Genomic DNA, 17,034 nt, shown 5'->3' with positions numbered 1-17,034 from the left:
ATAAGTTTTCTGTCATTATTTTGTATGGTTTTAGCGTAAAAGGTTGAAATTTAATTTCAGTTTTTTATTTATGTAATACAGGTACATTTTTAATGTCCATCATAGTCAAATCAAACAAGTTTAAACATCTTTTGTTGCTCGGTAGATATTGGATAAACCCAAGTTTTTATAATGAATGTGTCGCGTTTTTGGTACAAAGGTATAAATTATTATTCATAGGGTGCTACGTTTAGCTTATGTCTATTGTTACTAAATAAAAATTAATCTGTTTATCTGTATATATACCTCGTAATAAAAGGTATAGGTAGGTAAGTCATCCGGTTTGGTTCATAGACCGACACGAAACCGTCAGTTCAGTTTGTATGTATGTATAAATACTCTGTGGGAACCATGTCGTAATAAAATTTAGCGTCATTTGATACACATTGCTCGAGAAAAATATGATTATTTACAATAAAGGGTTCCATAATGTAGGCCGGGAATCAAGTACAGTCGAGTACGAGTGGTAGGTAGGTGTACTCGAGATACAGTTAATTTTACGTTCTAAATGATAAGGGTACAATTGAATCGAATTGATAGGCAGTAGTAGGTAAATTTAGGTTGTGTTGTTGTATTTGTTATGTTATTAGTTATTACTCAGTTTTATTGGCTCTGAGGGCGATGTATGAGGTTAATTCACTCTTGACTTAGGGCAAGACGGTAAAATTAGTCATCATCATCATACTAGCCATATACGCGTTCCTCTGTTAGGCGCAGGCCTCCACTCGGGACAGGGAGGGCTTTGGCGAGATTTCCACGTAAGCCCTGTCGTGCGTTTTAGTAGTTCAGTTCTATTACAGTTTATAAGGTTCATAAAGTTGAAAAGTCGGGGGGGTGTAATAGTTTATTATAATTATAAAGTTATATAGTCGGGGGGGTGTATACTTTAAATCTAAACCTTGACTTACCTATTTTATTTCAGTATTAACTTAACAGGGCAATTCGCTGTTAGGATAGTATTAGCGCACAGGAGGAACCTGTTCTCAATTAGTTTGCAGGATTTCTTTGGCAGGTTATGAAATATCACCATGGCGTATGGGGCGAAAGGTTCTATCCGAGTACGCGAGTGGGATTTTTCAGCTGTAGGTACTTTTGGCCCCGACGCAGAGAGAGAGGAGTGTTGTGGGTTTGGTCGCTGTGTGTGTGTTTGTATGTCTGAGTGTCCTTCTGTTTGTCTGTCTGTGGCACCGTGGCTCTTGAACGGGTGGACCAATTTGAGTGAGGGTTTTGTTTGTAACATTTTTAAATTAGGGTTCCAAGTCTCGGATTACGAATCGCCGGAGTATTTTATCGACGAGTGGATGTTTTATCACTTTATGATATTAGGGTTTTGTGAATAGGATTATTTTAGTTCTTTCGAGCCTTTAGTTCTTTGTTCTTTGAGGTCATTGAGGTTCTTTGAGGTCCTTTGAGGTTCTTTGGGGTCTTGAAAGGTCCTGGATGTCTTGGATGTGTTGGATGCCTGCGATGTTACAGATGTTCCTCGAATTCTCCGATTTCTCCGATTTCATTGAGTTAAGGTCCCAAGAATAAGGTTCTTAGTGGTAAGGTTCTTGAAATAAGGATTATTGTCTTATGATACTTACTAGGAGGAGATAAGATTCTTCGTCTTAGAATTCACAAATAGCGTTCGACAAAGTAGGGTGCCTCGAGATAGGGCTCCGCGCGACAAGGTTCCTCGAGATAGGGTTCCACATCTTTATCACGTTGAGGTTCCGATAAGGTTGTATGTATGCGTGAAGTTTGTGATAATTGCGACCTTTTTAGTTACTACCATTAGTTTAGAACTTAGGGCATATAAGTAGCTTTTGTTTTTAAATAATTTCTTTATAGTTATATAAGGTTATGTATTCATGGGTGATTGGCGTTAGTCACATTTACAACCTTAGTTGACACCGGGTTAGTTCATCCATTATTTGGTGATGTGTAAACCACCAGTAGGTACAAAAAGCTTCGAATTTTGTTGTGTTACTAAGTTTTGCAAAGTTAAAGGTACCGCGTAACTATTTAAATTAATTGACTTTAATTACATATTTATTTATTTCAAAAACTGCTAGGCGATGGCTGGACGACGATATGGACAATGGTCATAGTTAGGCTCTTTCAATTCTGGGTTTAATACCTCAGTGTAATAATTTAATTGTACTTAATCTATAGTAGATAGGTAGGTAACTTGCTATTATAGCTCAATTCTGAAGTAGGTACCACTTAAATTTATTTCAATCGTCCCATTAATATTATAAGTCTGAAAGTATGTGTGTCTTTTAACGTTTAACGTCTGAACTGCTGAACTGTTTTGGATGAAATTTGGTATGTGGATGGTTTGACGCTCGGGGGAGGGCATAGCATAGGATGGGTTTTTATTCCGAAAAGTCCCGCGGATGGCGGGGAAAATTGATCCGCGAGCGGCGGGGAGTCGCGGACATTGCAATAGCTAGTATTTATTAGTTAAGCAAAACTTGCGTTCCTTACTTCTTGCTACTTTTATTTTACGCTTAGGTGTACCAACTGATTTACAAGTACGTATGTATGTATGTTCTCAATTACTAAAGTTGGTAGCTCTCATCAAGTATCAGACTAATATTACGAAAATAGGTTATTTAGTAAGAAAGTATGTTTGTTAGAATGCCTATTTAGATCAAATCGTGTAAAACAGATATCTCCCGCTACCACAGAATAGATAATAGTATAAGTACGGTTGCTAGGCTGCAAATAAGAGCATAAAGTATAGTTGTCTCAACAGAATTGCTTCACAAAACTTCAGAGGTTAAGTAGATTTTGATAACACCAATTTAATTATTACAACTAAGGTATGTAATGAAGTTTTACGTAGATAGCTCGACAATCAGTTGTGGGGCGTGTAATTGAAGTTTCAGTATATTACCACTACTTGCAGTTTCGAAAAGAAAATAGTTAAGCGTAGTTAGAATAGGTTACGCATGTATGTATGTATGTCTGTGGGTGTGTGTATGTGTGTGTGCGGTTCGGGTCTCTTAAGTTGAGTTTGTTTCACTTCCGGTGATCGGATTGACTTGAAATTTCGTGTAGAAAAATGTAATACGAGTACTTAGCGCAATGCGAGTACGGTAAGCGGAAGGTACAGTCAGAAAAAAAAAAAAAAAAACTTATTAGTTTAACCTAGAATGGGATGTCCCGTTATCTTAGTAGCTAGGTGCTTGGCTTGGCTTGCCTGCTATACAAATAGGTCCTTGAAAAAAAAACAGGTTTAGTCATGATAAACAAACTTTCATTTGCTAAACGTTTTGCTCTGTGTAGTACAGGCGTTTTCAACCTTTTGGTTTTAACGACACACTTTTGTTCATCAAAATTCTACGGCACACCAATAAAAAAAAAACAGCCAAGTGCGAGTCGGACTGGCGCGTACAGGGTTCCGTAAAGTAAAACCATATTATGTATAACACGACAGACAGCAGAGGCTTATTAATCTTACACGCGACGCGTCAGTTGTTTTCGTACTATTTTCTCATTAAAGTAGCTATTCATGGTTTCAATGCACCATGCGCTTCGCGGCAACCGCAGCACACCGGTTGAAAATGTCTGGGGTAGTAGTTTGATAAATGCGGTGGTAACATACAAATGTGTATGTATATGCAAAAGCTATGTATTTGATTTAATTTTGAGTAGCTAACTTCAATAGAAATTTTAGCATTTTAATTTAAGCTAGTGAAGTACTTGCGGCCTTATAATACTAGTGCCATCACGATTAATTTTGAGTTAGCAATAAGTGTTTATCCAAACGTAACTTCGTTTTAGAGTTCTGTCTGATTAATTTCTGAATGCATTAGCTATTTTGTTTATAAGCGTACCGTACGTAAATAATCTGATGAAAACAGTACGGTTTTTATAGGTTAAATAAATACTAATTCCTTATTACATCGGTATAGTATCGACAGTTAGCAGGACGTGATATATTTAGGCATCAATTTTCAATGCCATGGTTCGATTCCGTGAATGTAAGAAAATAATAGTAAAGCTAGATTATTTTCCATCTTTATTTCCAATAGCATATCTAGTTATAGTAAAGTTCTTCTCTGGCACTTACACAAGCTGTTTGCCAAATTTCAAAGCTAGAATTTCGAATAAACTACGCACACACGTGAGCATGAGCATTGTATGTCTGTCAATCATTTGTGGTGATGTTTGAAATAAAACTTTAGATTAACGCGTAAAATTGCAACTAGTCAATTTCAATTATTTTTGTTTCATTTTATTATTACGCTTCATAATGGATAAGGTATAGGTATACATAAGAAATGTTCATGAAAAAAATCCGTTAAGTCAAAAGTGATATACGAACGTTGGTAGCTTCATAGATACACCTAGGGACAATTAATGTAGGTACATTTATAGTCAGAAACAGGAGTGATAAGCAGGTTGTATAAATAATTTAGGCCAGAGATGAGGTACCTACATACTTTTATTTTTGAGGGAATTCAGTTGTTGTTGTAGCTGTGGCCTTTGTCCGTATTAAGTTAAGCCATCGATCACTAAAGCTATTCAGTGCATTTTATATCTTCCTACCGTTTCCTCTATCTTACTTCAAAACTCATCAAAATTTGTTCAGCATTTTAGACAAAGGATTTAACTGACAATTAGGTGGACGCCGACTTTGCATTACTTAGTTGAAAGTTGAGTTTCAAGCATTAGTAACCAATGGTGAAGGTGACGTCGTAGAGGGGTTGTACAATTAAGTGCAAGTATGTTTCCGCTTTTCTTAAGTTATCGTAAGGATTTCAAATGCGACATAGAATTAGGTCAGCTGCCTATTATGGTTTGAACGTTATTATTTCTGTCATTGCAATTAATAATGCACTATTACTGTTACTATATACTAGGATTATTTTTTGTCCGTTAATTATTGTTTTCACATCAGTGTATGTTTTCCTTATCCCCAACTGCTATTTATTCTAAAATAGGATTTCATCATCAAAAGGGTTTGAGAATCGGTTGTGCATTGTTGGCCACAAGCGTTCTCCCGACACGTGTGCTATAGGAATAAGCTAAACTATTTCATAGTTGTGCAGATTTCCTCGCGATGGTTCTTACGTAATTGTTTCTATGTGGGTAGATTTATTCATTCATTTTGCTTCAAAAATAGTGATTTTATGCTTTTGATAAACTTATGTTAGCTCCCATATTCAGATGTAGATATGGATATGAATATAGTAGATATTTAAAGATCTGGGTTTTCCCATTATTTACCTACTCTACGTTTGTTTGGCATTTGAGTTATCCATTTACAGGTGTATTTAATTAAATCATTGATTATTTTAAAGTCGAGACTTGTGCGAGGGGTTTTTCTGTTGTAGTAAGTGGTGCGATTGTTTCAGAAAATAGGCAGGGCTTCGCTATGAGGCGTTACTTCTCTAGTATTTAATGATTGTGCGTTTCGCGATATGGTTATGTTAGGAGAGTTCGAGTAGGCCGCACAAAGCCCAAGTAGAAATAGTTGATTAATTTTAGGTAGGTTTATCCATAAGTGTGCCTTTGTGACATACGTAAAAAGATCAGGGTATGGTAAATAGTTGGTTAATTACTGCCTTATCATTTCGCAATTATTAATTATAATAATTTTAGATCAAAATAAGTTTCATTTAAAAATATCTAGTACTATTCCACTTTAAATCCAGTCCTATTCTTGATTAGTAATGAAACCAGGTTTAATGTTTAACTGCGTTTTAAATAAAGAAACGTAGGTAGTTGACATTTAACGCATTTAATATACCTACCATTCTTATTGTACTACTTCATGCTTAAAATAATTAGGTACTGGAAACGTTAGTAAACGTAGTGACTCCTCGGTATTTTAAAATCTTGTCCTAAAATTTATTTATTAAGTTGCGGTTATTACAATACATAAAAAAAATCGGTTCTTTTATTTCAAACATAAGTTGAAGGCTTGGAAAAATTTCAGCTAACTACATATAATTATGGAATAAAAAAAAAAAATACAAAATTATGTTAGGTAGACACTAGGTGATTGGAGAAAGTAAGAAATTACTAATTTTAGGGTCTAATTAACTTTAATGTTTCTACGTGAAAATTATTACTTACATCTGAGTTATCCTTAGGGATTGTTGAGATGTTGTGGCACGTGTGAAAAACAAGATTGGGGAAGGAAGAATGTGAATGTTTACTGACAATTTGACTGGACAAAAAAAAAACTTACGACTTGACTCTACTCTAGTATGAGGGGCTATAACAACTCGGCAGTTCTGTGGATGATAAGGATGGTTTATTGGCACTTGACTCCTGACACAGCACTCAACCAATGATTTTTCTTGTGCAAAAGGTGATAGGTTAAGTCAAAATTGACATCAGCGTTGACGCTGGCACCAGAAAATTCATCACTATACGATTTCCACCCAAGCAGATGCTAAGGTGCTAATGCTAAATCGCCATAACACTGCACATTCCCCAAAAGACTGGTGTCTATTGTATTGGAGGAGTATTTTGGGCTGGACTGTTGATTAACGGATGTCTATAACCCATGATGACAGGATACCGTACTTTATGTACACTGATGCTTTGCGCTCAACCATCCGGCCTTGGAAGAGGTTATATTGGCGGTTCCATTTTCGGTCGACAGGCAGATGCAAGACTGGGGTGGAGGAGCCGATATAATGCTATTAGAGCTGACTGCCTCACAACCAGTTCCTCTATCTAACGCTCCCTCGTGGTGTGATAGTTATTCATAATTAATCAGTCAAGGGGCTCGAATATTCTTCTATTTATTTTAGTCACTACCTTTTGGCATATGTACTCATTACACCACAGATTTCACTCACGAGAAAAGTGCTAATAAATTGCGAGTAATAATTATACTCGAATATACTTATAAATGATTATTTCGATACTTTCTCCAGGTTATTTACGCTTCATTAGGTAAAATTAGGTACGGCTTTATTATTTACCTTTTTAATAATCCGCGTTCTTAATCAAATCAAACATGTAAACTATAAATTGAAAGTTTGGATCTATGTTCGATATTAAATATACTGAAGTATCGTATAAGTTATGGTTTTTAGTGACAAGATATCGCGTAGGATGTTAGCTATGGGACAGTTATGCGTAACTAAATTCTTAGATGGGTTGCAAAAGTGGGAAATGTGATAATAATTAATTTAGAATTTAAAATTATTGCTTACATCGGAGCCACCTAAAGGAATTGGTGGATTGTTGTAACACGTGTGAAAAAGAGATTGGAGGAGCATGAATGTGAATGTGTATTGATTTCCTGATCATATGACGTGACCAACCTGAAAAAAAATTTACTTGACATTACCAAGTTGAGGGTTTATAACAATTCAATAGTTCTGTGGATGGCAATGATGGTTATCGGCGCTTAACCTTTGATACAGCACTCGTCAAATGGATTTCTTGTGCAGAAGGTGATAGGTTAAGTCATCAATGACATCAGCGTTGAAGCTGGCGCCAGAAATTCATTACTATACGATTTCCACCCAAGCAGATGCTAAGGTGCTAATGCTAAATCGTCACTACACTACACATTCACCAAAGGACTAGTGTCCATGGTGCTGGAGGGATGTTTAGGGTTAGACTGTTGATTAACGGATGTTTATGACCCACGATGACGGATACCGTACTTTATGTACACTGATGCTTCGCGCTCAACCATCCAGCTTTGGAGGAGGGTATATTGGCGGCTCCATTTCCGGTCGACAGGCAGATGCAAGACTGGGGTGGAGGAGCTGATATAGTGCTATTAGAGCTGACTGTCTCACAACCAGTTCCTCTGTCCGACGCTCCCTCGTGGTGTGATGAATGATCCATAATCAAACTGTCGAAAGGTCTGAAGATTCCTCTAGTTACTTTGGTCAATACCTTTTGGCATAAATACTCACCACGCCACAATTTCATTCATGGGAAGAGCGCTTATAAATTAAAAGTGATAATTAAGACTCATATATTTGTGAAAGGTTGTTGAAATGTTTTTTCCAGTTTAACAGTTTCCACTTACAAAAACATTTGGGGTGATTGAAACGGAACAAGAGACACCTTGTACCGCTTCGTTCACAAATATATGAATAAATAAATAATAAATAAACATAAAATTAAATAACTACTGCAAAGTTCACAATGTATTAAATAAGCCTCTGCTGTTTACCATGTCTGGTCTCTATTATTCGGTTAATCGCTTATTTATTTACCTAAATGATCACATTAAAAGAAAGGGTGACTATATTTAACCACAAGTGAATACATGGATTCAAATGAAATATAATATACTTGATGACGAAACAATAAAGCTCTTCGTTTTTCACAGCTCTATACATTATTCAAACTTAGAACGAACCTTCGCTTCCATTCATCGTTCGGTGTTTTAAATTAATATGACTATCTCATCTCATCGTTTATCTCTTTTACATGTTTAAAATCAACCTTCAGTTTCGTTCGTCGTTCATTATTCAGAGTCGTATACCTGTCTCGCTCTTACTCTTAACAAACTCTTTTTCTTTCGGACTTTCGCGGCTCGATTCAAACTGGAAGGTTCTTGAATTATCGATCGGGAAAAAAGAAAAATGGAGGTTTTGGGGGGCAGTTGGGTTCTGGAACTGGGGAAAGGGAGGGGTCGTTCCGCTGCTGGGTGATTTGCGCGTTTTTGTTAATTTTGATTTGATTTATGATGGAGCTTGCGGATTGGTATTGGAGGCCGATGTCGCTGGGGAGTACCCATGCGTTTTTGTTTGTTCTTTGCTATTATTAGTCCTCCCGTCTCTTTAATCTTTGATCGTAAATAGGCTGGCAGGCCGCGGAGAGTCTGATGTCGCTGGCAATGCTCACGCGTTTTTGTTTCGGTTCTTTCGCTGCTAGTCTTCCAGCTTAGTTCTTTATTCTGTGAGGTCTGATTTGAGCCTCGGGGTTGGATACCTTGCGGTGCTAACGAAAACCCCCGCTAGAATCTCCGCGGTCACCATTACCCAGGAACCAGGAACTGTGAGGTCAGATATGTATTTCTTTATCTTGTGCAACGAGTCATGTAAGTACCTACGCCCTTGTTAACTTTACTCATTTACTGTGTGTGCTATATATATAATATATGTGTGCTTAGGGACTTAATAGAAAACATAAAAGAAAAAAAATACTTATTAAAAATTTCTATGTCTAAGGTTGACACAATTATGGGATACCTACTAATAATTCCATTCCAGAAAATTCTCGACATTTATGTGTTATATTTGGTCAAAGCTAGGCATGTAGCAAAGTTCTATTCTTGACAGGGGAACGCTATTCATGTACTGAGAGCCAGACTGAATAAATCGTAAATGTATAAACTATCTGCTATCGACAGATTTTTTACAAAACAATAATATAAATAATTGCAGTATTCTTAAAGTGGGTAACTTATATTGTGTTTGACTGTACAGACGGGGAGACCATTACCTCCATCCAATAGATATTAAGTTGGTTGGTATTCTATTTCTCTAGATAATTCCATAGGTAGTGAATGAATACTACTTACCTGCATAGCAAATAATCTGCCTTTACTTGATAGGATAAGAATACCCAAATTGAAATCTATAATCCGGTCTATAAACAGGTGGGAGGTAATTTAGGGGGGGACAATAATTTATACATATAATGTTATTATCAATTAAAATAAACTATTTATAGCAAGAGTACTTTGCCATACCATTATATTATAGGAAGGAACCCAAATGCTATTTCTAATTGACTTGTATACACCGACTTTATGAATTTTATCACCTGGTGGACACATAAGTATATTACCTATATACAACTTTATTATCCTGCATTTGAGCCCTAGAATGCTCTTTATTTACTTAACTAATCCATTTAATTCTGTGTGCTTATTTCCAATTGCTGAAGTAAAATGGAAAACTTATAATACCATATTCCTGTTCTACCTATCGCTCACACAATATCCTTATAGTGTGGGTAGTATTCTGTATATCCCCATTATACTATAGCAAAAGGAAACATTATTTTATTCTCATTTTGTTTGTTTTATTAAACTGTTTTCATTTGGCTTATTTTACTGTTTTTATTTTACACTGTGTTTTTACTAATCCTGAGTTCTTCCCTTCTTAGCATTTTAGAAATCTTGGTTTGTTATATAGCTAAGTGTTTTAAGTCATGATTTTAATAAACTTCACAGACCTATATAATCACTAGGTTAATCTCCTTAAATCTTAGATATTTTACTATGTTCTACCATAAGCATTTATTAATGCGTTTTATTTCAGAATGTCATACCTTAGAGCTATACTTGTTCCTCTCAAGTAATCATGGATACAACTTGCCCCTGTTCCCCTAACAGCATTCCATAACATACTACAGCATTCTATATTCCTAGTCAAATTAGTTATTTTCTAGTAATGTGTTCTTAGCTGCGTTATAGGTAGGTAGATAATTAGTTGTAGCTTAAATTCAGACCAACCAATCTTTACTTCTTCACTAAAAGTACCGTATGGGTTACCTAGGACGGACACAACGAAGGGTCAATCATTTTATTTAGGCACTAGACAACCACTAGACGATCACATGGCCAATTCACATCTTCACGCTATCATATAGTAGGTTTCAGACATCTCAGTAGGACTCATAAGCTCTAGTTATATAGGTAGGCTGCACATAGGTAGGTCATAGCTTTGAGCTTAGGAGCTTTTGATTTAACTAACAGAGCTTTAGATTCAGGAGTTTGAAGATACAGGAGTTAGGTGAACTTTCAGGTAGGTTTAGCTTTGAGTTGGTAGAGTTTGCGTTAGGTTTTGAGGGAAGGGAAAAAGTCTTTTATTGGGGGGCGTCGTTACAACAATGAACAGTCAAGGTTATAAATATATATGTACGTTTCCAAGACGTCAAAATTATCTATTTTATTTACGCCACTTTTATCAATGTACCTACACATATTATATATGACACGATGGCTGTATAGATATGTATGCCTTCAACTGAACTTGTATATTCAGTTGACTATTGATTTATTGAGTATATCGGTAACGATGTGTAAAATTACACATAATTTCATCGATATCGGTCGATGAATGATCGACAAAGATGATGATGATTGTGTATGATACGATGAACGTAGGTGAAGTTTGCACAAGAGCGCTTTATATTATTTTTATCAATAAACTAGTTTTTGCCCGCGGCTTCGCCCGCTTGGTATTCGGTTATCGCGCGTTGTTCCTTCGAGAACTGCGCATTTTTTCGGGATAAAAACTAGTCTATATGTCACTCTCTGACCCATACACTATCTCTATGCCAAAGACGGACGGATTATTATTATGTCGCATTGATAATATTAGTATAGATTATTATTAGCTTTATATTGTTAGTGCTTTAATATAAAATATACTAAAAACCAGGAACAAACGATACAAACAGCGCCATTCACGGTAAAATGAAGACTATCTTGTCGCGTTAGTTCCTAGTTTTGCCACGTTCATTTTGTTGCGCTTTTACTTTTTTTTTTATTATAATTATCTGCAATCAGTCCTGGACACGACTATAAGCGGATTTGTTGAGTGTGTTTGTCGAGTCGAGGACACTCCCCAGCGGGAGTAGTCACTCCAATATTTTTATCTACTTAAATGCCGTGCACTGAAGTCTGACTGAAGTAAATATTTTGCAGTACAATACAATACAATAACTCTTTAATGCACACGAACACCTACCAATTATTTATTTAATTATGTTTTATGTTTGCTTTGCGATTGTCCATCCTTCAGAACAAATAAGAGGAACATCAATGTTTTTGCTGTATTTATTTCCAGACTCTTTGCGGCCACTTCTTTGCCTCTCCTGATTCTTTTTTTGTGTTTTCACTCTTTTTACCATAGAATTCAATCCTTTTAAACCTAAACTCTGATGTATGCCACTTTTCAGCCCGAGCAAAGCTCGGTCGCCCAGGTAGGTAGTACTCATTATATTACACACTAACGCTCGGATTTGTATTTATGGCGAAGCACGCATCACATAAGTAATAATAAAGAACTGAGTTTGATTCCCAGTCCCAACTAACTAACTAACTATGACTGACTATATATTTTCTTAATTCCAAAGTAACTAACCTAATTCTCGCTTCACAGAAAATGGGGACTACATAGCTCGCATGACATCTCCCCTGGCCAACCCTGAGGAGAACAGCGGCAAGTACCAGGGAGACATAGTTCTGGACGACTTCATCATCGACGGCATGCTCCAGGAATATGCCCAAGGCCGTAACGCGTACACCTGGCCTAACACCAAATGGCCCAATGACACTGTCGTCTGGGAGTTCGGAGAGGGAGAGTTCGGTAAGTCTCATCTACTCTTGTCTGTTTGGACCTAATCAAATTTGTGAGTCTAATTTGACACATTTATCTAGTGATCGGTTGTGTAGGTATACATAGGTTGAATGACTATGCAAGTACAGTCGACGCAAAAAGTACCTACAGTTAGCCAATAACTTCTATTTGTTTACAAAAACAACTTTTCAATGGATTTAAATTGAGCCAGGCTTTTCCACTTGAATATATATAGGTATATATATTCTAAGAATGGTCATAAAGTCTGAACAATACGCAAGTGGTAGGACCTTGTGCAAGGTCCGCCCAGATTGCTACCACAATCTTGCTCGCTAAACCTGCCGTGAAGCAGCAGTGCTTGCACTGTTGTGTTTCGGCGTAGAGAATAAGACAGCCGGTGAAATTACTACCACTTGAGGTATCCCATCTTAGGTATCTAGATTGCCAACGCATCAGCAATCCCCCTGGTGTTGCAGGTGTCTACGGGCGGTGGTGATCTCTTACCGTCAGGAGGCCCACTTGCTCGTTTGCCATCCAGTCGAATAAAAAAAAATACGTATGAAGGAACAACTTTTTTTAATATATAAACAAATCTAAGTTACTGAACTAGTGTAGTAATCAAAACAAAATACCCGATTTCGAACTCATGAATCATGATAAAAACAAGACGTTCGATACGGATAAAATTATCAATTAATAGGGATTGATAATACCGGGTTTTGTTATTATTTCATGACGATAAAATCTAAAATAATAATCAGATACCCTTTACACTGATTAATTTGAATAATGATTAAACATTACGGTAGGTACCTGTCGAATACACAGGGATTAACCAGAATAGTCAGATAATCAAATTATTACATTACCTAAGTACTAGCCTAAAAACAGTTTTTGACAAGCGATTTACTGGACATAACAAATTTGGGAACAATTAAGCTAATCCATCCGATCCTTGTATAATTTAAGTAAAAACCCGTTCTTTGAAAAGTTTTTAAAGATATAATAATTTTCCGACTGTTCGACCGCCACGCTGATGCCCAATAATAGGCGTTGCTGTCACCTCTATATGTAAAAACCTAAGTAAATGACCTATTGTGTTACAGTACCTAGTGTTCGTAACGAAATTTCAAGTAGTAAAACTGTTTTTGAAGTCCACCAACAGATGGCGCTGTACGCCCTACGAAACATGCAAGCGTTTGGCTTACGTAAACTTAAGATGTTATTAGAGTAATTTTGTTACCGACTCTCCGGTAAGCTGTAAAAGCCGTCCGAAAAAAAAGTTTTTGATATCTTAACAGGAGCATCCTTTGGCATGCATGCTAAGTTATAACCACCCACTTGCTGAGCAGCCCATCTGGTTGCTCGCCCTCTCTCCGGTATGCTGTAAAAGTCGTCTGAGGTTAACAGCAACAGTCCGTCCGAATTATTTAATAAGGTCTCGATATAGAATTAACATTTGGAACGTCTTTTTATGTTTATACAGACACATTATTTCATGTGGTAGAGCCTGACGTATAACCACTTGCTGGGTTCAGTACGAATGGTCCGGCTCGACCGGGTTAGTACCACAATCCCACAGAAGACCGTCGTGAAATAGTAGTTTTGCTACTGTGTTTCGTACGGGGATTGAGAGATCCGGAGGCCCAATTCCCCTCCGCCAAAACATGTCGAGTATAGTACCTATTCCTTTTTTAACGGGACCTTACCTTTACCTGTCCGTCCAGGTCCTCTGCAGTCAGCGGCCATCGAGGAAGGCATCGCCGACATCGAAAGGCACACCTGCATTAAGTTCCGTTACCGTGAGCCCAGCGACACCGCCTTCGTCCGTCTGACTGTAAGTGATCTCTCTTCTCTTCTTCTTCTTACATTGAAAAGCTATGCTCTTGTCGGTGGAGTAACCGCCACTCAGCACGGTCTTCGGCCAGCTGTTTGACTGGCTGATACGATAATACACCCACTTTTTCCTTTCCTGGTCAAAACACGTCTATCTTGGCCTTCGTCTGCCACGTTCCTTTTACTTTTCCACCCAGCAGGTTTAAAAAGAATTAAGTAGGTAAATTCATCCACTCGATAATAACTTTCGGATGTGTTCAAAACCTATATCGATGGCAGCAAAGTAAAAGAAGACATCTAGGTACAAAATTGCTATTTTACAGGAGAGCGTATTTAGTAAAAAATAATGACTACTTCGAGATTAATGGACCGATTAACATGAAATTTTCTATGATGCATTAAAATAATGTTCTTTGTTGATTGTTTAACAGATTTATTTCTGTACCATTATTTTTATGAAAAATTGTAGATGTCTTTTTTTACATTGAAAGGCTTAAACGTAGAGGAAGACATCTGCCTGATATCCGTTTATGCGTTGTAATGAAACAAACGCCTATTCCGTTATAAAAAATCGAATAAGTTAAGGTAAGAATCTCCAGTAAAACTTAGAGAAGTGTTTAGAGATAATCTAAACAACATGCAACGAGTATTCACTCTTTTTTTGATAAAATTTTGTAGATGTCTTTATTTCCTTTGCATTAATAATTTTTTCATATACTATTAAATGAGTTATCTACCACTCAACTTCATCGCTGTCTATCATATAAATTAATTTATTTCGTTTCAAAAACACGCAAAATATGTGTTAAAATAAAATTACAATTGTGTTTTATTTTTGTTTATTCATAATTGTTTTTTCGTACTCAAAAGCTAAGTTATTTTATACTTTTACACTACTATATTAAATAAATCAACAGTACCTAAGTACAAGTAATAAAATTAGAAAAATATATACTAAAAACAAACAATATAAACTGTAAAAATAAAACAGTATGTACTATAATCTTAATAATAAAAACAATATAATGCTATAATGAATGTGGATAATTCAAAAATTGTCATCAATGGCATCGCCATTGAGTCCGTCATTGTTAGTGGAAATCTTCTTGATGTTGTTTCGGAGTACAGACCTACCTCGGCCAGATTTTACAGTTAAGGTACCAACACATGCTAGTTACTAGCACGAAAGCATGCTACTATTGAGCAAATGCTACCTACTAGCTTGTATGCATAGGAACGTGCTACTATTAAGCATGCTTTTTCTGTGTTATACAGGTACAGCCGGTTCTAGCATGCTTATAAGCATGCTTATTAGCATGCTAGTAACGAGCATAATGTAACAGTAGCCTTAGGTATAAACAACTTTGAGAAGGAGGCCAGAGGAGGATTCAGCTGGGCTGGGCAGCATTTGGAAAATTATGTCGAGTTTTCTCGTCAATTATACCGTAATGCCTGAAAACGAAAGTTTTTAACCAGTGCGTCCTACCCGTCATGACATACGGAGCTGAAACGTGGCTCTGCGAGCTATGGACCGAACTATGCTCAGAGTTTTTTCTGAAGGATAAAATCCGCAACGAGACTATCCGACACAGAACTAAGGTCATCGACATAGCTCATAGAATTAGCAAGTGGCAGTGGGCTGGTCATATCTGTTGAAGCACCGACAACCGCTGAAGTTATTGAGTCTCGGCAAACGTAGTGTAAGACGCCCTCCGGCCAGGTAGAGAGACGATCTGCGAAAGGCTGCTGGTAGAAGCTGGATGCGTCTAGCCGAGGACAGGACGCAATGGCGGTTTGCGGGGGAGGCCTATGTCCGGACTGCTATTGGCTGATGATGAATAGTATAATCGATATCCTACTACTTCTACCTATTAGGAAAAAACAGATTGCTCGTCATCATCAGTCAAGATCTGTTCAGGCGTGTTGTATCCAAAAAGCGGTAAGCTGCAATCAATAGAAACTTGAGTACTGACTTTGGTTGTTTAAGAATTTTAATTCATTTTCTTTTAAAAAAATAAAAACAAGTGTACGAAACTAATGTTAAAAGTACTACATATGTGTTTAAATATTTTAAGAAAAAAAAACAAATAATTTCCTCATAGAAATTAGAAATAATAAATTTGTAGATTGAGACATATGCAAAAAGTATGACGTATAAACGGACAAGTGGCATATGTCCGTGTTTACGTCAGGCCGTAACCTCAAAAGAAATCTCATTACTAGCGCTAATATTGCAACAATTAACACTATAATATAACATGATTGTTTCACAGGTCCTCACTTTCGTAGGTATCTTGCATTGTTTTCTTAAAATTTGACAAATCCGAATGTGCCAGGTGACTGATGACTTTATTGACGTTTCAAGCATCCTGTCAAACCTCCGAAGTAAAAGGGGATAAATCAAATGTCCGTTTCTACTGCGATGTTTTTAAAAAGCTGGTGTGTAGATGTTTTCTTTTACGTGCCAAATTTTCTTCATTATTTTTGAAATTTGATATAATTTTTTAACAGACTTGTAGATATGGTTGAAATAAGTTATTTTTTGTAAAAAAAGCATTTTGAAAAAATGTAGATGTCGCGATCTACTTTGCTGCCATCGATATATCGATAAAAAATACAACGCAATTACATTTTCTGCTTGTCACTAATTCAATTACATAGAGCTGTTATTTTCTGCTATTTACACCACTCGTACTTCAAAACCCAGCACAATTTTTCACCAATGATGAATCAAACAATCAATCCAAATTAGCCCACATTCAACCACTGCTAAGTACCTAAAGGCCTCTTCGTTTTCACGCGACTTCGTCCGGTTCCCTGTGATTGTACACGTATTCAATCATAACATACTTTTGACTTTTTC

General features: G+C 36.7%; 2 protein-coding genes across 2 annotated transcripts in view; one reads left to right on the top strand and one right to left on the bottom strand.

Moving 5' to 3' along the window:
- LOC141427161 (uncharacterized) overlaps nt 1-17,034 on the bottom strand; it is a 93,702-nt gene that overhangs the window by 52,097 nt on the left and 24,571 nt on the right. The gene's annotated exons all lie outside the window — the stretch shown is intronic.
- Nucleotides 12,112-14,286, top strand: LOC141427372 (astacin-like metalloprotease toxin 2). The gene is made up of 2 exons (XM_074086720.1): nt 12,112-12,344; nt 14,063-14,286. The coding sequence occupies exons 1-2, from the start codon at nt 12,161-12,163 to the stop codon at nt 14,269-14,271; spliced, it is 393 nt and encodes a 130-aa protein (XP_073942821.1). The 5' UTR covers nt 12,112-12,160; the 3' UTR covers nt 14,272-14,286.

Source organism: Choristoneura fumiferana, chromosome 4 (genome assembly GCF_025370935.1).
Source record: "Choristoneura fumiferana chromosome 4, NRCan_CFum_1, whole genome shotgun sequence".
Lineage (NCBI taxonomy): Eukaryota > Metazoa > Arthropoda > Insecta > Lepidoptera > Tortricidae > Choristoneura > Choristoneura fumiferana.
This window is presented reverse-complemented; position numbering and strand designations above follow the sequence as displayed.

Coding starts and splice junctions, on each gene's coding strand:
- LOC141427372 (XM_074086720.1), top strand. CDS start 12,161: ATGACATCTCCCCTGGCCAACCCTGAGGAGAACAGCGGCAAGTACCAG. Junction 12,345..14,062: donor GTTCGGAGAGGGAGAGTTCG/GTAAGTCTCATC, acceptor CTGTCCGTCCAG/GTCCTCTGCAGTCAGCGGCC.